This window comes from Xenopus tropicalis, chromosome 4, assembly GCF_000004195.4.
Source record: "Xenopus tropicalis strain Nigerian chromosome 4, UCB_Xtro_10.0, whole genome shotgun sequence".
NCBI classification, from domain to species: domain Eukaryota; kingdom Metazoa; phylum Chordata; class Amphibia; order Anura; family Pipidae; genus Xenopus; species Xenopus tropicalis.
The window spans coordinates 5,307,739-5,331,649 of record NC_030680.2 but is presented as its reverse complement, the minus strand read 5'-3'; the positions used below and the strand labels follow the sequence as shown (position 1 = coordinate 5,331,649).

Below are 23,911 nucleotides of genomic sequence, written 5' to 3'. Positions count from 1 at the left end.
GCCACTGCCACAGGCAAATTTGTCCAGGCTTGATAAATGAGCCCCACTGTCTTCCTTCCTTCTTGTCACTGTCATCAAAGATGATCATAGCAAGCGGCCATGTTGCTTCAGGGGTGCTAGCAGGTGAATATGCTTGACTCAGCATGGATTTAGCCACTGTCACAGATATATATATATATATAATATATAGATGGTTGACTGCTTATAAGTAAAATTGATATAAAGTTGACAGATAAGTGCTAAGCAGACAGACAGGCGAGCAGATTTACAGATAGGCCGAGGCAGTACAAAGGGCACGAAGCACATTATACTATCCACTGCCCATAACTTTCCGACAGTTATTGTTCCCTGTAAGAAACATTTAAGGCCCTTAATGTATTTTCCATTTATATATATATATATTTTTTTTCAATCCTCCTTTTTGAGCCGTGTGCACTCGCCTCATTTGAATCAATAGAGCTGAACAGTAAAGCATGTCAGGGGCTCTGCTCTAGCACAGACATACCACCTCTCGCAGCCATAAAATATGGCAAATTGAAAGCCGACACCTAATATATTTTTCATTGGATGCAGATGTGCTGCGCTAACTCGGTCTGCGAGTGATTTTTTATTTTAGGGAGAGAGCCGAGTGCTGCAGGCAGTGAAGTTTCACATGCTTAGAGCTAATAATGGAACGCTGCTCGCAGCTCTGTCATTCAGTTTCTTTCCATGGTACCCTCAGAGGGGAAAGTCCAGGGGTATCTGGATACAGAGATGCCACAGTCACGTACAATACCAAATGCACAATAATATTGAATGAAGCTGACCCTAGTGTGTGTATGTTGTGTACATTCCAGAAACATACAGGTAGGCAGAGCTGATGGGCACCCAAGACCCACTGGCACCCAAGGCTGCCTACCCTCAGTCATCCGTGGTGGCACTTCTTTTCCCATTCTCGTGAATGAGGAGTAAAGGTGGCCATACATGTTAAGATCCGCCAAGCGAGCGGATCTTCTCCCGATATCCCCACCTACGGGTGGGCGATATCGGGCGAATTTAGGCTAATTCGGTTGTTTGGCCCTGGGGCGAGGTCGCCAAGCGAGCGGATCTTCTCCCGATATCCCCACCTACGGGTGTGCAATATCGGGCGAATTTAGGCTAATTCGGTTGTTTGGCCCTGGGGCAAGGTCGCCAAGCGCGCGGATCTTCTCCCGATATCCCCCGATCCCCGAGCCGATGCGGCCCCCAATCTGACTAAATTTTTTAACCTGCCCGATCGATATCTGCCCAATTTCAGGCCAGATATCGGTCGGGGCAGGCCCGTCTTTGCTGCCCCTACACGGAACGATAAGCTGCCCAAACGGTCTAAGGGACCCATATCGCCTTTTTTTTTATTATTTTATAAAATTTTGTGAAGTTGTGCCCCATCTCCTGTTACATCCTAGGCAAGTGTCTACCCCTAGATCTGGTCATACAGGTAGGATAAAGGGGTGGTTCACCTTCAGGTTAACTTTTAGAATGTTAAAGGAGAAGGAAAGGCTAATAAAGAGTTAATCTCAAGCTGCAGGCATACCTTCAGTTCTCTCAATAGTGCCCTTAAGTCTCCCCATATTTCTCCTGTTCAGAGAAAGTTCCCATAATGCCTCGCTCCTGCACCAAGACCAAGACCAGTGTACATGCTCAGTTAGTAAGACTATGAGGAAGCTTCCTGCTGATTGGCTCAGATCCACATTCCCAAGGGGGGGGAGGGAGTTCTTAGCATTCTTGAGGGAGGGGGGAGCAGGAGAGGGAAGAGAGGAGAGAGCTGCGTGTCTGTGGCACAGGAAAACAAAGAGACAATAAATCTTTTGACAGAGGACTCAGTGCGGCATTTCTGTAAGTGCCTATGGCTGTATATTTCTAGACCTTTCTGATAAAGCTTACTTAGTTTTTTCCTACCTTTAAAGAATGGCCTATTATTAGGATCTTTTCAATTGGTCTTCATTGTTTTTCATATTCATCTTTCTAATGGGGGTCACCGACCCCAGCAGCCAAAAAACTATTGCTCTGTGAAGCTACAATATTATTGTTATTGTTACTTTTTATTACTTATCTTTCTATTTATGCCCTTGTCTATTCATATTCCAGTGTCTCCTTCAAACAACTGTCTGGTTGCTAGGTTAAATTGGACCCTAGCCACCAGATAGCCGCTGAAATTCCAAACCGGAGAGCTGCTGAACAAAAAGCTAAATAATTCAAAAACCACAAATAATAAAAACTGAAGACCAATTGCAAATTGCCTCAGAATAGCAGTCTCTACATCATATTAAAAGTTAATTTATAGGTAAACAACCCGTTTTATTGACTTCTCCTGATCAAACTGACCCCAGTGTAAAAGAATGCAGTAAGGGCCATAGATTGTAAGCTCCACTGGGGACATTCAGTACTATGTCTCAGGCCTCATAGAATAGCAGGTATCTGCAGGAATACGTTTCATTCTGCCCCATGTAGGGGCAATCCTTGTGGGGGAGAGGGGAGAGAACGAATGGATTTGGTGGTACACACACGCTGAATATCGGCCGTACAAACCTTGGCCTGCTTGGATATTTCCTTACTCCTATGAAAGAAGTGATAATCCCACAGAGTGCAGCCCACGGATATATAATACATTGCGCAGATGTGTAGACTTTACCCACCGCAGTGTCACAAGTCTGGCAGCTCCAAGTGTAACAAACATAAAAAAGTTGCATTTAAAAAAAAAATCTGTAAAAGACTGTGGGACGCGGCCAATGGTGGGAGAGAAACCAGTTCCCATTGGGCCGTGACTGGAACAGTTTCTAAATATTGTATGTAGTATGTTCAGATATCAGTCAGGGAAGCAATAGGTTTGGGCCCATAGACAGGCTGCTGTAACTAGCTTCAAACTCCCAGCATCCTTAGCTAGACAGTGTGAAAATGGGAGCTCGACTGCATTTGGTAGTTAACTAATTAACTGGCTAGTCATTTTTACTCCATTGACTGATTGTATTACTTGTGGGATCCAGCAAGGAAATGTTTCCTTATAGAATTACAGGAATATAGTCACCTAGCAGTCTCCCATATGTATATGTGACCAAGATGAAAAATGTTATATAATCTTTCAACTAGGGGTTGAGAGTTGGTATATGAAAAACTCCCTGCATTTACTCCATTGTGCTTAATTAGAGGGAATAAACTCTCTGTTTAGACTTAAGTATCTCTACCTTATTCCCCTTCTTCCCCCAGCCCCTTCCCAGAGGCTATTATCCCACTGCTACTATAGGCACCATCTCTCCCTACTATACCTGCTATCCCACAGCCCCAGTCCCTTCCCAGAGGCTATTATCCCCCCACTGCTACTATAGGCACCATCTCTCCCTACTATACCTGCTATCCCACAGCCCCAGTCCCTTCCCAGAGGCTATTATCCCACTGCTACTATAGGCACCATCTCTCCCTACTATACCTGCTATCCCACAGCCCCAGTCCCTTCCCAGAGGCTATTACCCCCCACTGCTACTATAGGCACCATCTCTCCTACTATACCTGCTATCCCACAGCCCCAGTCCCTTCCCAGAGGCTATTATCCCCCCACTGCTACTATAGGCACCATCTCTCCCTACTATACCTGCTATCCCACAGCCCCAGTCCCTTCCCAGAGGCTATTACCCCCCACTGCTACTATAGGCACCATCTCTCCCTAGTCCTTCTTATCCCCCACTGCTACTATAGGCACCATCCTGCCTTCCCCCCAGACTAGGCAGCTATCCCACAGCCCCAGTCCCTTCCCAGAGGCTATTATCCCCCACTGCTACTATAGGCACCATCTCTCCCTACTATACCTGCTATCCCACAGCCCCAGTCCCTTCCCAGAGGCTATTATCCCCCACTGCTACTATAGCACCATCTCTCCCTACTATACTGCTATCCCACAGCCCCAGTCCCTTCCCAGAGGCTATTATCCCACTGCTACTATAGGCACCATCTCTCCCTACTATACCTGCTATCCCACAGCCCCAGTCCCTTCCCAGAGGCTATTATCCCCCACTGCTACTATAGGCACCATCTCTCCCTACTATACTGCTATCCCACAGCCCCCAGTCCCTTCCAGAGGCTATTATCCCCCCACTGCTACTATAGGCACCATCTCTCCCTACTATACCTGCTACCCACAGCCCCAGTCCCTTCCAGAGGCTATTATCCCCCACTGCTACTATAGGCACCATCTCTCCCTACTATACCTTGCTATCCCACAGCCCCAGTCCCTTCCCAGAGGCTATTATCCCCCCAACTGCTACTATAGGCACCATCTCTCCCTACTATAACCTGCTATCCACAGCCCCAGTCCCTTCCCAGAGGCTATTATCCCCCCACTGCTACTATAGGCACCATCTCTCCCTTACTATACCTGCTATCCACAGCCCCAGTCCCTTCCCAGAGGCTATTATCCCCCACTGCTACTATAGGCACCATCTCTCCCTACTATACTGCTATCCCACAGCCCCAGTCCCTTCCCAGAGGGCTATTATCCCCCCACTGCTACATATAGCACATCTCTCCCTACTATACCTGCTATCCCACAGCCCCAGTCCCTTCCCAGAGGCTATTATCCCCCCACTGCTACTATAGGCACCATCTCTCCCTACTATACCTGCTATCCCACAGCCCCAGTCCCTTCCCAGAGGCTATTATCCCCCCACTGCTACTATAGGCACCATCTCTCCCTACTATACCTGCTATCCCACAGCCCCAGTCCCTTCCCAGAGGCTATTATCCCACCACTGCTACTATAGGCACCATCTCTCCCTACTATACCTGCTATCCCACAGCCCCAGTCCCTTCCCAGAGGCTATTATCCCCCCACTGCTACTATAGACACCATCTCTCCCTACTATAGCTGCTATCCCACAGCCCCAGTCCCTTCCCAGAGGCTATTATCCCACTGCTACTATAGGCACCATCTCTCCCTACTATACCTGCTATCCCACAGCCCCAGTCCCTTCCCAGAGGCTATTATCCCCCCACTGCTACTATAGGCACCATCTCTCCCTACTATACCTGCTATCCCACAGCCCCAGTCCCTTCCCAGAGGCTATTATCCCCCCACTGCTACTATAGGCACCATCTCTCCCTACTATACCTGCTATCCCACAGCCCCAGTCCCTTCCCAGAGGCTATTATCCCCCCACTGCTACTATAGGCACCATCTCTCCCTACTATACCTGCTATCCCACAGCCCCAGTCCCTTCCCAGAGGCTATTATCCCCCCACTGCTACTATAGACACCATCTCTCCCTACTATAGCTGCTATCCCACAGCCCCAGTCCCTTCCCAGAGGCTATTATCCCACTGCTACTATAGGCACCATCTCTCCCTACTATACCTGCTATCCACAGCCCCAGTCCCTTCCCAGAGGCTATTATCCCCCCACTGCTACTATAGGCACCATCTCTCCCTACTATACCTGCTATCCCACAGCCCCAGTCCCTTCCCAGAGGCTATTATCCCCCCACTGCTACTATAGGCACCATCTCTCCCTACTATACCTGCTATCCCACAGCCCCAGTCCCTTCCCAGAGGCTATTATCCCCCCACTGCTACTATAGGCACCATCTCTCCCTACTATACCTGCTATCCCACAGCCCCAGTCCCTTCCCAGAGGCTATTATCCCCCCACTGCTACTATAGGCACCATCTCTCCCTACTATACCCGCTATCCCACAGCCCCTGTCCCTATAATAAATATTGCTTATCCCCTGCAGGAATTCCCATTTATTAATGCCATTCCAATGACATGACATCACTGTTCCCAGCAATCCTGGTTCTGTCTCTCCCCAGATAATTGATTTATAAATGTGTACCTAACACATGTGTTTCTCATTATTTCCCCATACCTGTTACTGTATCCATTTCAGTGCAAATTAATAATAATTAAGGAAACAGGAGGCTGTGCTTGTGGTTTTGGACGTTTATTCTAAAAATACCTATGCAGAACTGCTGCCTTGGCTGAATCATTGCGTGGAACCGTGGGCTCGGAACCTTATCAGAATCCCTTTCTCAGTGATGGGAATTGCAGCCGGTTCCAGATCAGATGCCAGGCCTCAGACAGATAACATGGAAAATATTTTCCTTTTACCAGCAGAAATCTGAAGCTCATTAAAGTCTTATTTCACTGGCTCTGTTCTTGAGTTGCAGTAACCTCTCTCAGGTCAGCACTGACTTAATGAGACAGTCAGAGACTGCAATGTTTTAGTCTAATTGCCAGCTGCACTCTAATTGTGCTCCTTGTCGTCCTGGTCTTTACTCGGCAGGTGCAGAAAGAAGTACTGGAGAATTTTAATTTATCTTATGCCTCAGAAATGTATTATTTTCTAATCATAACCTGCTACAAATCATGATACTCTCTGTCTGTAAGTGAAGTTGACGATGGGACCGTTATGGGCAGCCCGGTGTCTGTGCTGTACTATTGGGACTTGTAATATCATTCACCATGCTACTTCCCTGTAAACTGCAATCAGTATGTGTTCTAGGCCCACCAACCATCAATGTTTTCTAGGCCCACAAACTGCTTGTTATAGACTCCCTTCCCCCCTCCCCTGTAAACTGCCCCCTGCTATCAGATTATCTGCCCATCCCCTGTAAGATGCCATCAGAGTAGTCCCACCCAGTGCTTTAGATAAAGACTCCCTTGCTCTCCCCTTGTAAATTGTCATCAGTGTTCTAGTTCCACTCACTGCTTGAGTTACAGACTTTCTGCCCCTCCCCTGTAAGCTGCCATCAGATTGTTCTAGTCCCAACAACGGCTTGAATTATACACTCCATGCTCCTCCCCCTCCCCTGTAAGCTTTCATCAGCTTGTTCTAGTCCCACCCACTGCTTGAGTTATACACTCCATGCTCCTCCCCATCCCCTATAAGCTTCCATGAGAGTGTTCTAGTCCCACCCACTGCTTGAGTTATACATTCCATGCTCCTCCCCATCCCCTATAAGCTTCCATGAGAGTGTTCTAGTCCCACCCACTGCTTGAGTTATACACTCCATGCTCCTCCCCCTCCCCTATAAACTTCCATCAAAGCGTTCTAGTCCCACCCACTGCTTGAGTTATACACTCCATGCTCCTCCCCTATAAGCTTCCATCAGTGTTCTAGTCCCAACCACTGCTTGAGTTATACACTCCATGCTCCTCCCCTATAAGCCTCCATCAGAGTGTTCTAGTCCCACCCACTGCTTGAATTATACACTCCATCCTCCTCCCCTATAAGCTTCCATCAGCGTGTTCTAGTCCCACCCACTGCTTGAATTATACACTCCATGCTCCTCCCCTATAAGCTTCCATCAGAGTGTTCTAGCCCCACCCACAGCTTGATTATACACTCCATGCTCCTCCCCTATAAGCTTCCATCAGAGTGTTCTAGTCCCACCCACTGCTTGAATTATACACTCCATCCTCCTCCCCTATAAGCTTCCATCAGAGTGTTCTAGTCCCACCCACTGCTTGAATTATACACTCCATGCTCCTCCCCTATAAGCTTCCATCAGAGTGTTCTAGCCCCACCCACAGCTTGATTATACATGCCCTGCCCCTATAAAATGCCTTAGAGTGTTTAAGTCTCACCCACTTCAGTTCATTAGATTCTAGTTTGACCCAATGCCTGCCCCTACCATATTTATAGATTCCCACAGTAAACTATAACATATAATGTGGTTTCTAAGACAAGTAGTATGACAGCTCTCTGTCCATGTATATATATATATAGTATAATACAAACTTGTGAATTCTGTGCATCCTTCATTTATATATATTTATATATATTGTAATTAATGCTACATAATGTATTGGGCTTAATACTGAACCAAATCCAAACATATATTTAGATACATGTAAAATACCCAGAAACTGTACTATCTAAATAATAATGTATGGCCTTCAATTTAAAATTCCCATAACATTAAAGAATTTGTTTTAGGTCCATTTGAACTCTAGGGATTAATCCAGATTAGAATCCTGTCTGGAAATGTGGCTGAATCCCAAACCAAAATCTCGGATATCCCTTAATGTGCAATAAATATAAATATACAGAGAAATTCCACTGTCGATTTCCAATGAGGATGAGAGTTGCAGTTTCTCAATTTGATTTCTGTGTGTCCCCCTATTTTGCTATGTGACATTTCTGTACCTGACAGATCCCTCTGATTTGGGAAAGATGAGGATAGCGATTTAATGGGCAAGAGGGGAATCTTTCCGCTAATTGGCTTTTTCTCCCTGGATTAGTCCTGACTCACATTATCTGACCTTTTGCTTTTGGACAGGGAAGGAAATAACAGCGGAGACGTTTATGGAGAAGTTGGATAATGGCGCCTTGCTCTGTCAGCTCGCTGAGACCCTACAGGATAAATTTCGGGAAAATCACACAGACGCCAACAGGAAACTTGACAAGGTGAGTTGTGGGGGCTCTTCAACTCCGACATTGGCTCCTAAGAGGTAGTAGCTGGGGTATACCTCTGGGGGGGGGCATTATATATTAATTTGCCTAAAGCACATACATCAGCCCTTGTCTCTTAACCCCACTGTCTTTACACTATCCTTACTCACCGGTGTATAATGGGAAATAGCAGCTACTGACATCTGGGACCATGGGAATATTTATACATTTCGATTGGTTTATGGTATTTTTTGAAAACATTCCCCAGTATATCTGCCAGTTTGTTTTAATGCCAAATCCACCGAGAAAGGCTTTCCAAAACCCGACAAATCATTTCAGTCTGGAAAGTATTTGGAGATAATAGAAATTGTTTACAGTCGCTAGGTGCAACAATTTGGCCCATTAAAGATGCCTACTTGTGCTTACAGACAACAAGAGCCCCTCTGCACTTTTAAATTGGTCTTCATTATTTATTTTTTTATAGTTTTTTAATTATTTGGCTTCTTCTTCTGACTCCATTCAGCTTTCAAACGGGTGTCACTGACCCCAGCACCCAAAACCTATTGCTCTGTGAGGCTCCAGTTTTATTGTTATTGTTACTTTTTATTACTTACTTTTCTATTCAGCCCCTCCCCTATTCATGTATCAGTCTTTCCATCAAACCACACCCCATTCACTAAGGTAATTTGGACCCTAGCAACCAGATAGCTGCTGAAACTCCAAACTGCAGAGCTGCTTAACAAAAATGGTAATAATTAAAAAACTACAAATAATAAAAAATGAAGACCAATTGCAAATTGTCTCATTATATAACTCTCTACATCATACTAAAAGTTAACTCAGTGACAGGGAGCCCTTATATTTCCCATGTACAGGTATGGGATCCCTTTTCCGGAACCCCATTATCCAGAAAGTTCCGAATTACGGAAAGGTTATCTCCCATAGACTCCATTATAAACAAATAATTTTAATTTTATAAAACATTTTCCTTTTTCTCTATTGGGTTTATTTAATGGTTAAATGATTCCATTTTCTCTGTAATAATAAAACAGTACCTGTACTTGATCCCAAATAAGATATAATTACCCCTTATTGGGGGCAGAACAGCCCTATTGGGTTTATTTAATGGTTAAATGATTCCCTTTTCTCTGTAATAATAAAACAGTACCTGTACTTGATCCAAACTAAGATATAATTACCCCTTATTGGGGGCAGAACAGTCCTATTGGGTTTATTTAATGGTTAAATGATTCCCTTTTCTCTGTAATAATAAAACAGTACCTGTACTTGATCCCAACTAAGATATAATTACCCCTTATTGGGGCAGAACAGCCCTATTGGGTTTATTTCATGGTTAAATGATTCCCTTTTCTCTGTAATAATAAAACAGTACCTGTACTTGATCCAAACTAAGATATAATTACCCCTTATTGGGGCAGAACAGCCCTATTGGGTTTATTTCATGGTTAAATGATTCCCTTTTCTCTGTAATAATAAAACAGTACCTGTACTTGATCCCAACTAAGATATAATTACCCCTTATTGGGGGCAGAACAGCCCTATTGGGTTTATTTCATGGTTAAATGATTCCCTTTTCTCTGTAATAATAAAACAGTACCTGTACTTGATCCAAACTAAGATATAATTACCCCTTATTGGGGCAGAACAGCCCTATTGGGTTTATTTCATGGTTAAATGATTCCCTTTTCTCTGTAATAATAAAACAGTACCTGTACTTGATCCCAACTAAGATATAATTACCCCTTATTGGGGCAGAACAGCCCTATTGGGTTTATTTCATGGTTAAATGATTCCCTTTTCTCAGTAATAATAAAACAGTACCTGTACTTGATCCCAACTAAGATATAATTACCCCTTATTGGGGGCAAACCAAGCCTATTGGGTTTATTCAATATTTTAATGATTTTTAGCAGACTTAAGTTATGGACATCCAAATTATGGAAAGATCCCCAGGTGCCGAGCATTCTGGATAACAGGTCCCTACATATACACAAGGTCTGTTCCCCCTATGGGTCCCATGTACATAAACATAGGGTTCTGTTTCAAAAAAGACTGAAGGGCAAGAGCAGAATTCACATGACTTGCCAAGGAATTGCTGTGCTGTTCCTATGAAAATGATCATAAAAATAAATGCAGACTGTATGGGTGGGCACCCGTCACCGACATTATCAAAGATTCATTGTACAGCGACCCAATCTCAAGGATATAGTTAGATTATACTGTTACATATTTGTGAGCTTGTGATCCAGAATAACCACTCATTCTGATCACATGGAGCTCAGATGATAATCACTGTCCTATAGCTGATGGCATGAAAAAAACAAAATGTAATTGATGTAATTAGGGTTTATTTGCTATATACTGTTCATGTGTTGTGTGCCCAGAACATTCCTTCTCTGTATATTTGTATTTATACATATCGGTAGGAGCTGGCATAGTGTTTCACTTAGACAGTACAGTATGGGGGTACAGCTTATTGTGTGCCCAGAACATTCCTTCTCTGTATATTTGTATTTATACATATGGGTAGGGGGTGCCATAGTGTTTCCCTTAGACAGTACAGTATGGGGGTACAGCTTATTGTGTGCCCAGAACATTCCTTCTCTGTATATTTGTATTTATACATATGGGTAGGAGGTGCCATAGTGTTTCCCTTAGACAGTACAGTATGGGGGTACAGCTTATTGTGTGCCCAGAACATTCCTTCTCTGTATATTTGTATTTATACATATGGGTAGGAGGTGCCATAGTGTTTCCCTTAGACAGTACAGTATGGGGGTACAGCTTATTGTGTGCCCAGAACATTCCTTCTCTGTATATTTGTATTTATACATATGGGTAGGAGCTGCCATAGTGTTTCCCTTAGACAGTACAGTATGGGGGTACAGCTTATTGTGTGCCCAGAACATTCCTTCTCTGTATATTTGTATTTATACATATCGGTAGGAGCTGGCATAGTGTTTCACTTAGACAGTACAGTATGGGGGTACAGCTTATTGTGTGCCCAGAACATTCCTTCTCTGTATATTTGTATTTATACATATGGGTAGGGGGTGCCATAGTGTTTCCCTTAGACAGTACAGTATGGGGGTACAGCTTATTGTGTGCCCAGAACATTCCTTCTCTGTATATTTGTATTTATACATATGGGTAGGAGGTGCCATAGTGTTTCCCTTAGACAGTACAGTATGGGGGTACAGCTTATTGTGTGCCCAGAACATTCCTTCTCTGTATATTTGTATTTATACATATGGGTAGGAGGTGCCATAGTGTTTCCCTTAGACAGTACAGTATGGGGGTACAGCTTATTGTGTGCCCAGAACATTCCTGCTCTGTATATTTGTATTTATACATATGGGTAGGAGGTGCCATAGTGTTTCCCTTAGACAGTACAGTATGGGGGTTTTTGCCATTCTCAGTGGAACTAGCCAAGGAGACCAGTAGCCTTTGCCTCATTACGATACTTCTGCTCTCTATTGATTCCTTTTACACATTTTAGGGAACCATTTAACACAAAATTCCAGTTCATTCATATTTTTTTTTTAGGGTTATAGCCCCTCACTAATATTCCACAGATCCGGCCCGGCCCTAAGCACTTGTGGGAATACACGTCAGTATCATATTCGCCCTTTAAAGAGCAGTGCCAAAAGGAAATGATTTGACGATTCTACTTTTAACTTCAGTAACTCGTCCTGAGGAGAAATGATTTCCCTCTCGGGGATCAATAATGGCAATCGCTGAAATTATATGATAGAAAAGCAGATTTCCCCCGATACCTAAAATCAATAGAATATAATGCTTTTCCACTCATTTCTCTTTCTTATTTGGATTTAAACATCATGCTGCTGTCATATCCCATAAAGCACCCAGGTCGACCATAGGCTCTTATAAAACGTATACCTTTTGGCATTTTCTACATATAAGTGCTGGGCAGGGTCGGATTGGGCCAGACCCAGACCTGACCCTTGGGGGACGCGGCCGGGCGGGGGCCCTTGGGGCAACAGAAATCTGTGAAATTTATATGGGCGTTCATTTCCATGAATCCTCTTTATTTTTCCCAAACAGGAATTGCTCCAGCAGCCATTTTAGGAGCATTGGCCATCATTCTTGGAAAACAATAATGTGTTTAAGTTTCACTTGAAACTGGGTGAAATAGAAAACAATGATGGCATTAAATTCCCCTTGAAACTCGGTGATATAGAAAACAATGATGGGATTAACTTCCCCTTGAAAATGTGTGAAAGAGAAAGCAATGATGGGATTAACTTCCCCTTGAAACTGGGTGAAATAGAAAACAATTATGTGATTAACTTCCCCTTGAAAGTGTGTGAAATAGAAAACCATGATGGCATTAACTTCCCCTTGAAACTGGGTGAAATAGAAAACAATTATGTGATTAACTTCCCCTTGAAACTGGGTGAAATAGAAAACAATTATGTGATTAACTTCCCCTTGAAACTGGGTGAAATAGAAAACAATCATGTGATTAACTTCCCCTTGAAACTGGGTGAAATAGAAAACAATGATGGGATTAACTTCCCCTTGAAACTGGGTGAAATAGAAAACCATGATGGAATTAACTTCCCCTTGAAACTGGGTGAAATTGAAAACAATGATGGGATTAACTTCCCCTTGAAACTGGGTGAAATAGAAAACAATGATGGGATTAACTTCCCCTTGAAACTGGGTGAAATAGAAAACCATGATGGAATTAACTTCCCCTTGAAACTGGGTGAAATTGAAAACAATGATGGGATTAACTTCCCCTTGAAACTGGGTGAAATAGAAAACAATGATGGGATTAACTTCCCCTTGAAACTGGGTGAAATAGAAAACCATGATGGAATTAACTTCCCCTTGAAACTGGGTGAAATTGAAAACAATGATGGGATTAACTTCCCCTTGAAACTGGGTGAAATAGAAAACAATGATGGGATTAACTTCCCCTTGAAACTGGGTGAAATAGAAAACCATGATGGAATTAACTTCCCCTTGAAACTGGGTGAAATTGAAAACAATGATGGGATTAACTTCCCCTTGAAACTGGGTGAAATAGAAAACAATGATGGGATTAACTTCCCCTTGAAACTGGGTGAAATAGAAAACCATGATGGAATTAACTTCCCCTTGAAACTGGGTGAAATTGAAAACAATGAATTAAGGCTGTCACTGACTACTCTATTCCATAACAATTCTAAGCCTCCATAGGACTTATTGCTTCTCCCCAGTTTAAACCTGGCGTCCTTTTTGTCAGTCAAAAAAGTCACATAAAGTTTTATAAATTTCAAACGTTCGTGGTTTTAAAAAAAAAAAAAAAATCTCAAAATCTCTTATTCTCATCACCTGTTTTGTCAGTAACGGGTTAAACCCATTTCAGTTGGGGGGATTTCAGCTTTACCCCCTCCCAGTCAACTAATTTGGAAACAAAATATCCCAAAGAATCCAATAAATGTGTCCTTTTCCCATTGGTTCCACAGCAGCAGTGTGAGTCAGCGCCGCGGGGGCTCAGGAGCCGCTAACCTGCCCCAATGGCTGCGCTGTGACATCATCCCTGCACCCAATCACTTCCTGTGATTAAACCCCACGCACCAACACCAGCCAGACACCATAGTAAAATAGGGGGGGGGGCAACAAGGGAGCAGTCTGGGTGATATCTGAGAGGGGCAACGTGGCTTCAGAGGAATGTGGGATTTGTCATGTAAATTCAGCGCAATGAAGTCTCACCGCATGGAAATCTAATTACTGCTAAACCAACTGGGCCCATGGTAGCCAATCAGAGATTCAGCCAGCTGCTCGGCCACACTCTGCTCTACTGAGTCTCAAATATATTGATCAGAGACTGTGTCTGCAGCCTTTACATGGTTTCCAAACTTTTAAAAGCCTTATCATTTACAGTAGGGGGTACAGTATCCCTTATAATACATGAGTGATACTCAGAGTTCCCTGTATAACTCAGCCTGCAGCCTTGTGCCTTTATATGGGCACAGAACCCCTCAGTGACTGCTAATATCCTTATCATTTACAGTAGGGGGTACATTATCCCTTATAATACATGAGTGATACTCAGAGTTCCCTCTATAACTCAGCCTGCAGCCTTGTGCCTTTATATGGGCACAGAACCCCTCAGTGACTGCTAATATCCTTATCATTTACAGTAGGGGGTACATTTCCCCTTATAATACATGAGTGATACTCAGAGTTCCCTGTATAACTCAGCCTGCAGCCTTGTGCCTTTATATGGGGGGCACAGAACCCCTCAGTGACTGCTAATATCCTTATCATTTACAGTAGGGGGTACATTATCCCTTATAATACATGAGTGATACTCAGAGTTCCCTGTATAACTCAGCCTGCAGCCTTGTGCCTTTATATGGGGGGCACAGAACCCCTCAGTGACTGCTAATATCCTTATCATTTACAGTAGGGGGTACATTATCCCTTATAATACATGAGTGATACTCAGAGTTCCCTGTATAACTCAGCCTGCAGCCTTGTGCCTTTATATGGGGGGCACAGAACCCCTCAGTGACTGCTAATATCCTTATCATTTACAGTAGGGGGTACATTATCCCTTATAATACATGAGTGATACTCAGAGTTCCCTGTATAACTCAGCCTGCAGCCTTGTGCCTTTATATGGGGGGCACAGAACCCCTCAGTGACTGCTAATATCCTTATCATTTACAGTAGGGGGTACATTATCCCTTATAATACATGAGTGATACTCAGAGTTCCCTGTATAACTCAGCCTGCAGCCTTGTGCCTTTATATGGGGGGCACAGAACCCCTCAGTGACTGCTAATATCCTTATCATTTACAGTAGGGGGTACATTATCCCTTATAATACATGAGTGATACTCAGAGTTCCCTGTATTGTATAAATGTGCCATGGTGCCAGTGCCCTATTATATTCGGTTACCTGCAGAACCCCATCACCTTGGCAGTACAATATGTAGAATGGTGCAGATACTAATTCTTGCTTATACCCACAGAGCCTGCCGACAAAGAAGATCCCATACAGAGCCAACGCCCCGTCCGGCTCTTTCTTTGCGAGGGACAACACAGCAAATTTCCTCGCCTGGTGCAGAAATATTGGCGTCGGAGAAACCTGCTTGTTTGAGTCGGAAGGTCTGGGTAGGTGAAAGATCTGTATTTTCCTGATGCCCCAGTACTATGTATTGGCCAACACAGCTAACTGCTCGATCTCTATAGGAATTTCTAATCTAAATCACAGGGTAAGCCATAGATGAATGGCTCATCTGTATATTGCAAAAAATTTGCCAATATACAAGAAAAATCCGAAAAATACACAAAATGGCGAAAATGACACACATGTCATTTTTTGTTGTGCGGCAAATTTTTGTGCCCTCAACAAATATTTGTGGAGGGCACACCGGGCTAAGGTATACTTGCCCTTTAAAAGGATTTCAACAAGTGGAAAATAAATTAAGGTGTTATGGTTTCCAAAATCCCCCCCAACAGAGGATTATACTGTATATACAATAGAAACCCACATATAAACCCTGCACACTAGGAAGAGACATACAATCAGATTATTGTGTAAAAGCGATATTATATTTATAGACTATACACACAATATCCATCAGTAAACAAACCAGCAAAAGGCAAAAATAGATCAAGGCAGATACTCTGGATAAGAGAATATCCCAATGTTTCGGCTTAAATGCCTTTGTCAAGGGAACGCTCCTGCCAGTATATACACCAGTGTCTGGAATCCATCCTCACAAAGTGGCCACTGTTTGGTACCAGTTATTATGTTGTAACCCTTTATTGGAGAAAGAAAGGCATTTTGGCATTTACTGCCACATTAGAGCTAGAACACTATGTTTATTCTGCAGAAAGCTTTACCATACCTGAGTAAACAGCCCTAGAATCTCCCTCTGTTTGTTTAAGATAGCAGCTGCCATTTTAGCTCGGTCTCAGTAGCTTCTTGCTGCAGCTCTGGCTGCTGGTAGCTCAGATTACACACAGTTGGGAGGGGGAGCGAATTCTAAAAGGAGGGAGAGCATATTCTGATAGGAGGGAGAGTGGAGCAAACTGAGCAGACTCGTTGCCTGTGCCCTTAAGGATTATTTTGACAGAAGGTCTTACACAGAAGAACGTGTGTACACAAAAGAAGAAAATAAATCCAGTGTTTCTTTTGATAGAGGACTTTCTGTGAGTGCTTATGGCTGTGTTTACATAGACCTTTCTGATAAAGCTTTTACCTTTCCTTCCTCTATAAGTTCTCTCTTCTGCCACCTAGAGGACATCTAATGGAAACTGCCTATACTGGTATCTTTAGACCTATTTTGTTTGCCATGGTTCTCCCTAAAATGATCCCGCCCCTCACTCCACAAACCCTAAAATGACACTACATCTGATTTTTCGCCATGTAATAACCCATGTTTTCCCTCCCACATCACCTTGGCACTGACCCGCACCCTCTTTTGCTGGCCAAGTCACTGTTATCAGCTCAGCGCTCATAAGGCTTTCACCTGGGCGCCTCTTTGTAGAGAATAGAATAATGCAGAGCTTTTTTTTATTTCCCTTCTCTGTTTTCATATTGAAATTGATCTTCAAAAAAAACAAAAAAAACTAAACAAAACTGAAAAAATATGAATTGTTTACTCGCCGGAGCCAGAGAGATAGGAGATGAAAAGGAGCGGATAAAGGGGAGCAGTCTGTGCATCAAGAGACTCCTTTCATGCTGCAGACTCAAAAGGTCTTTGACTGTCAGAATAGCCTGTCTTTCTCTCAGCTGACACGGGATCCTTCAAAGCCGCCTGAACTATTTCTGCCCTATTTGTGAAAGTGACTCCCCCCTATCTCTCGGCTGATCCGCTCTGTTCTTACAACAGCCCTTGATAAAGCTGTCAGAGATCCTCTGGGAGAGAACACAGGAGACCTTCTTTCGCTATCGATGCCTTGTCAATCTGGACGGCAGCTGAAATGGAAATGTTTAGGCTCATATTTGCACTGGCTTCTTGCTTTCTTGGCTTTCTTATACTGAAATTCCATTTATTTCTTGCTTCCAAAAGGTAGACTGGAAACCTGTTCCGAATTACGGAAAGGTCATCTCCCATAGACTAATTTTCTGTAATAATAAAACAGTACCTGTACTTGATCCCAACTAAGATATAATTACCCCTTATTGGGGGCAGAACAGCCCTATTGGGTTTATTTCATGGTTAAATAATTCCCTTTTCTCTGTAATAATAAAACAGTACCTGTACTTGATCCCAACTAAGATATAATTAACCCTTATTGGGGGCAGAACAGCCCTATTGGGTTTATTTAATGGTTAAATGATTCCCTTTTCTCTGTAATAATAAAACAGTACCTGTACTTGATCCCAACTAAGATATAATTACCCCTTATTGGGGGCAGAACAGCCCTATTGGGTTTATTTCATGGTTAAATGATTCCCTTTTCTCTGTAATAATAAAACAGTACCTGTACTTGATCCCAACTAAGATATAATTATCCCTTATTGGGGCAGAACAGCCCTATTGGGTTTATTTAATGGTTAAATGATTCCCTTTTCTCTGTAATAATAAAACAGTACCTGTACTTGATCCCAACAAAGATATAATTACCCCTTATTGGGGGCAGAACAGCCCTATTGGGTTTATTTAATGGTTAAATGATTCCCCTTTCTCTGTAATAATAAAACAGTACCTGTACTTGATCCCAACTAAGATATAATTACCCCTTATTGGGGCAGAACAGCCCTATTGGGTTTATTTCATGGTTAAATGATTCCCTTTTCTCTGTAATAATAAAACAGTACCTGTACTTGATCCCAACTAAGATATAATTACCCCTTACTGGGGGCAGAACAGCCCTATTGGGTTTATTTAATGGTTAAATGATTCCCCTTTCTCTGTAATAATAAAACAGTACCTGTACTTGATCCCAACTAAGATATAATTACCCCTTATTGGGGCAGAACAGCCCTATTGAGTTTATTTAATGGTTAAATGATTCCCTTTTCTCTGTAATAATAAAACAGTACCTGTACTTGATCCCAACTAAGATATAATTACCCCTTATTGGGGCAGAACAGCCCTATTGGGTTTATTTCATGGTTAAATGATTCCCTTTTCTCTGTAATAATAAAACAGTACCTGTACTTGATCCCAGCTAAGATATAATTACCCCTTATTGGGGGCAGAACAGCCCTATTGGGTTTATTTAATGGTTCATTGATTCCCTTTTCTCTGTAATAATAAAACAGTACCTGTACTTGATCCCAACTAAGATATAATTACCCCTTATTGGGACAGAACAGCCCTATTGGGTTTATTTCATGGTTAAATGATTCCCTTTTCTCTGTAATAATAAAACAGTACCTGTACTTGATCTGAACTAAGATAACAGAGGCAAGGTGGCCAACTGGGTTGCCTAGGGTGCCTAGTCGGCTTGGCCTGCCCCTGCAAGGTGGCAACTTATTAGCCTGATTTCCTTTTTTGTACCCAAAACCTAAGGACACGTTGTTCCAAGGAAATGGTTAATGCCAACACTTATTTACTAGCCCTCATTAATAGCTTGATAGTCAAACAACTGAAGGGAACCAATTGCTTTCAGATGATGTGACTAGTTTTGATTTGACTCTAATTGGGGTTCAGATTCGACGTGACAATTTGTCCATCTGTTCTGAGGGATTCCGTGTTTGGCCGAATTTAAAAAATGATGTATTTGATGCAAATCTGATCCCACAAAATCCCTAAATGCGACAACACATTGATCCATGTATGGGGCCCCTGCCAACAGCATTAGTCTTGTTCTCCTGAGAGCAAAACAACTGTCATATGATTTTAGCTTTGATTTTGCTCTAATCCACCGATGCAAATTAGTGTTTGTCCAAATCTTTTGTAAAGGATCCAATATTCCAGCGAATCTAAAAAGGATGGATTTTGTGCCTATCAGATCCCAGAAAATCCCATCAAACAAGGAGACATACTTCCACATATGGGGCCCATTTCAACATCATTGCTCCACCGCCCCCAACTGCCTTGAGAGGGCAACAAATGGTTTCAGATTTTAAATTTTGCTCAAATTTCAGATCTCAATTATGATTTGATATTTCGTGAAAGATTTAGCATTTACTGCCATGGTATTTATGGGGCATGTTTTATTTCTAAATGACACAGCAAATAATTCCCTCTGCCATTTAACCTTTTATTCTTGAACCAACAAATATATTTGTAGCTGTAATATTGGTGTGTAGGCGCCATCTCAGTGCCTTGTGCCTGAGTCTGAGCTTTCAGCCAGCGCTACCCATTAGAACTGCTTTCAGCTAACCTATTGTTTCTCCTACTCCCATGTAACTGTAGGAGTCCCAAGCCGGACTTGGATTTCTTACTATTGAGTGCTATTCTGATACCTACTGGGAGCTGCTATCTTGCTCCCTTCCCATTGTTCTGCTGATTGGCTGCTGGGGGTGAGGGGGGGGGGATATCACTCCAACTTGCAGCGCAGCAGTAAAGTGTGACTGAGTCTGAGCTTTCAGAAGGAGCCAGTGATACACATTAGAACTGCTTTCAGCTAACCTATTGCTTCTCCTACTCCCATGTAACTGGAGGAGTCCCAAGCCGGACTTGGATTTCTTACTATTGAGTGCTATTCTGATACCTACTGGGAGCTGCTATCTTGCTCCCTTCCTATTGTTCTGCCGATCGGCTGCTGGGGGTGAGGGGGGGGGGATATCACTCCAACTTGCAGCGCAGCAGTAAAGTGTGCCTGAGTCTGAGCTTTCAGCCAGCGCTACACATTAGAACTGCTTTCAGCCAACCTATTGTTTCTCCTACTCCCATGTAACTGGAGGAGTCCCAAGCCGGACTTGGATTTCTTACTATTGAGTGCTATTCTGATACCTACTGGGAGCTGCTATCTTGCTCCCTTCCCATTGTTCTGCTGATCGGCTGCTGGGGGTGAGGGGGGGGATATCACTCCAACTTGCAGCGCAGCAGTAATGTGTGCCTGAGTCTGAGCTTTCAGCCAGTGATACACATTAGAACTGCTTTCAGCTAACCTATTGTTTCTCCTACTCCCATGTAACTGGAGGAGTCCCAAGCCGGACTTGGATTTCTTACTATTGAGTGCTATTCTGATACCTACTGGGAGCTGCTATCAGGAAAGGTAACCTATATATATAAAGCAGCACTTTCCTCTCCTTTATTGTTCTATCGATTGAGCTGCTGTGGGCAAACAGCAAGACTGTCAGTTGCATGTACCCAAAGTGTTTAACCGGTGATCCCAGCTCAGCCGCCAGAAATAATTAAACATTTGCCACCTTCAAACCGTCAGAAAAGAAAAATCTATTTTAAACTGACACCCCAGAGACAGAGACTAAAGCTCAAGTCAAAGCGGAGCTGCATAATTGAAAGGGAAATGGGAGACTGTGAATGTCAAGGGCAGTGCGGTTCATTGTAGGGACCGAGACATTTAGAGAGAGTAGAAAAGAGAAAGTAGAAAACTACTGTATGGGTAAAACTTTATGAAATTCATATACCGTAGGTTTATACAGGTCTGTCAGGGTTACACTTCTTACTTAGATAATGTTTTCCAGCCTTTGTGATGAGTCTTCCCATCCTTTTTGGATAATGAGCGGGGAGTCATGAGATGTAGGGACCCAGCTTATTCACAGTCATGTATAAATACAAATATACAGAGAAGGAATGCTCTGGGCACACAATAAGCTGTACCCCCATACTGTACTGTCTAAGGGAAACACTATGGCACCCCCTACCCATATGTATAAATACAAATATACAGAGAAGGAATGCTCTGGGCACACAATAAGCTGTACCCCCATACTGTACTGTCTAAGGGAAACACTATGGCACCCCCTACCCATATGTATAAATACAAATATACAGAGAAGGAATGCTCTGGGCACACAATAAGCTGTACCCCCATACTGTACTGTCTAAGGGAAACACTATGGCACCCCCTACCCATATGTATAAATACAAATATACAGAGAAGGAATGTTCTGGGCACACAATAAGCTGTACCCCCATACTGTACTGTCTAAGGGAAACACTATGGCACCTCCTACCCATATGTATAAATACAAATATACAGAGAAGGAATGTTCTGGGCACAAAATAAGCTGTACCCCCATACTGTACTGTCTAAGGGAAACACTATGGCACCTCCTACCCATATGTATAAATACAAATATACAGAGAGGGAATGTTCTGGGCACACAATAAGCTGTACCCCCATACTGTACTGTCTAAGGGAAACACTATGGCACCTCCTACCCATATGTATAAATACAAATATACAGAGAAGGAATGTTCTGGGCACACAATAAGCTGTACCCCCATACTGTACTGTCTAAGGGAAACACTATGGCGCCTCCTACCCATATGTATAAATACAAATATACAGAGAGGGAATGTTCTGGGCACACAATAAGCTGTACCCCCATACTGTACTGTCTAAGGGAAACACTATGGCACCTCCTACCCATATGTATAAATACAAATATACAGAGAGGGAATGTTCTGGGCACACAATAAGCTGTACCCCCATACTGTACACACCACACTGATCCTGAGAAGGAACTTTCTAGGCACAAAATATGCTATGTGCTCATACTGTACTGTCTGTTGAAGACAAGCAAAAATTTTTGTCAATATTTTCCCTTTAATCCTATTAATTTGTTTAGATTCCATCTGCTTAATGGGTTATTTACACTGCCTTACTTCAGAACAGAGAGAAACAAAATATTGTCTCATCTGCTCAAGTCTGTTCAATTTGAGGAGATCAGTCAAGGAGTTTTTTATAACAGATGAGACCCAGTCTTGGCTCAATAGAAACAGCACAGACTGACATTCATACTCTATCTCCTAGAAGTGCAGATTGGGTGCTGCATAAAACCTCAAGTTGGAATTCACTTTCTCCCAGTCCTATAGCAATTCTTGAGTAATTTATATATTACTAGATTCTAAGGCTAATGCCACACAGGGCTGATTCTACAACTGTGGATAAATGCAGGCCAAATATTTCTCAGGTTCCCTGAATAATAAATATAATATAATAATATAATAAAGTCACAAAATAAACCTCATTACAAAAGTCACCCTTAATCTCCCCCTAACTGTCCTTTAGGCTGGGCAACTTAGTTCATAATAACGTTACACATATATAGAAACATTGGGGTAACAGTCACCCCGCTATAGTTCCAGGGGTACCCAGGGCACAAATAAGCACTCACCCCAAATCCCCCCCTAACTGGCCTTCAGGCTGGACCCCCTTAGCCCATAACAAGGTTACAGATATATAGAAACATTGGGGTAACAGTCACCCCGCTATAGTTCCAGGGGTACCCAGGGCACAAATAAGCACTCACCCCAAATCCCCCCCTAACTGGCCTTCAGGCTGGGCCCCCTTAGCCCATAACAAGGTTACAGATATATAGAAACATTGGGGTAACAGTCACCCCGCTATAGTTCCAGGGGTACCCAGGGCACAAATAAGCACTCACCCCAAATCCCCCCCTAACTGGCCTTCAGGCTGGGCCCCCTTAGCCCATAACAAGGTTACAGATATATAGAAACATTGGGGTAACAGTCACCCCGCTATAGTTCCAGGGGTTCCCTTCAGGCTATGCACACACACTGCTCACTGAAGGAACTGAAGCTCATTAGTTGGATTAGTTGAATTATGCAGAATGTAGTTACATGACCCACAGGTTGCAGAGTTGGGCTGACACTGTAGAAATACCAGTTCATGTAACAATGACCAACTGTTCTGCGTTTCTCAGACACCAAGAATATCTGGGTCAGTAGAGACAATGGAATTGCCCATAATTATTACTGTGTATATAAACTAGAACAGTGCAGTTCAGGCATTAAACAAATAATTGAATTTATCATATTACGGGTATAGAGATTATACATCGTATACATCAGTCCCTGCCCCAGAGAGCTTACAATCTAAGGTCCCTATCACATTCCCATCAGCCCCTGCCCCAGTGAGCTTACAATCTAAGGTCCCTATCACATTCCCATCAGCCCCTGCCCCAGTGAGCTTACAATCTAAGGTCCCTATCACATTCCCATCAGTCCCTGCCCCAGTGAGCTTACAATCTAAGGTCCCTATCACATTCCCATCAGTCCGTGCCCCAGTGAGCTTACAATCTAAGGTCCCTATCCCATTCCCATCAGTCCCTGCCCCAGTGAGCTTACAATCTAAGGTCCCTATCACATTCCCATCAGCCCCTGCCCCAGTGAGCTTACAATCTAAGGTCCCTATCACATTCCCATCAGTCCCTGCCCCAGTGGAGCTTACAATCTAAGGTCCCTATCACATTCCCATCAGTCCCTGCCCCAGTGAGCTTACAATCTAAGGTCCCTGTCACATTCCCATCAGCCCCTGCCCCAGTGAGCTTACAATCTAAGGTCCCTATCACATTCCCATCAGTCCCTGCCCCAGTGAGCTTACAATCTAAGGTCCCTATCACATTCCCATCA

At 43.2% G+C, this 23,911-nt stretch overlaps 1 protein-coding gene across 1 annotated transcript in view; it reads left to right on the top strand.

Moving 5' to 3' along the window:
• gas2 (growth arrest specific 2) overlaps positions 1-23,911 on the top strand; it is a 78,286-nt gene that overhangs the window by 16,154 nt on the left and 38,221 nt on the right. Inside the window, exons 3-4 of the mRNA XM_018089894.2 lie at positions 8,287-8,414; positions 15,413-15,554. Of these exons, the coding sequence (XP_017945383.1) occupies positions 8,287-8,414; positions 15,413-15,554 (270 nt within the window). The remainder of the gene's footprint in view (positions 1-8,286; positions 8,415-15,412; positions 15,555-23,911) is intronic.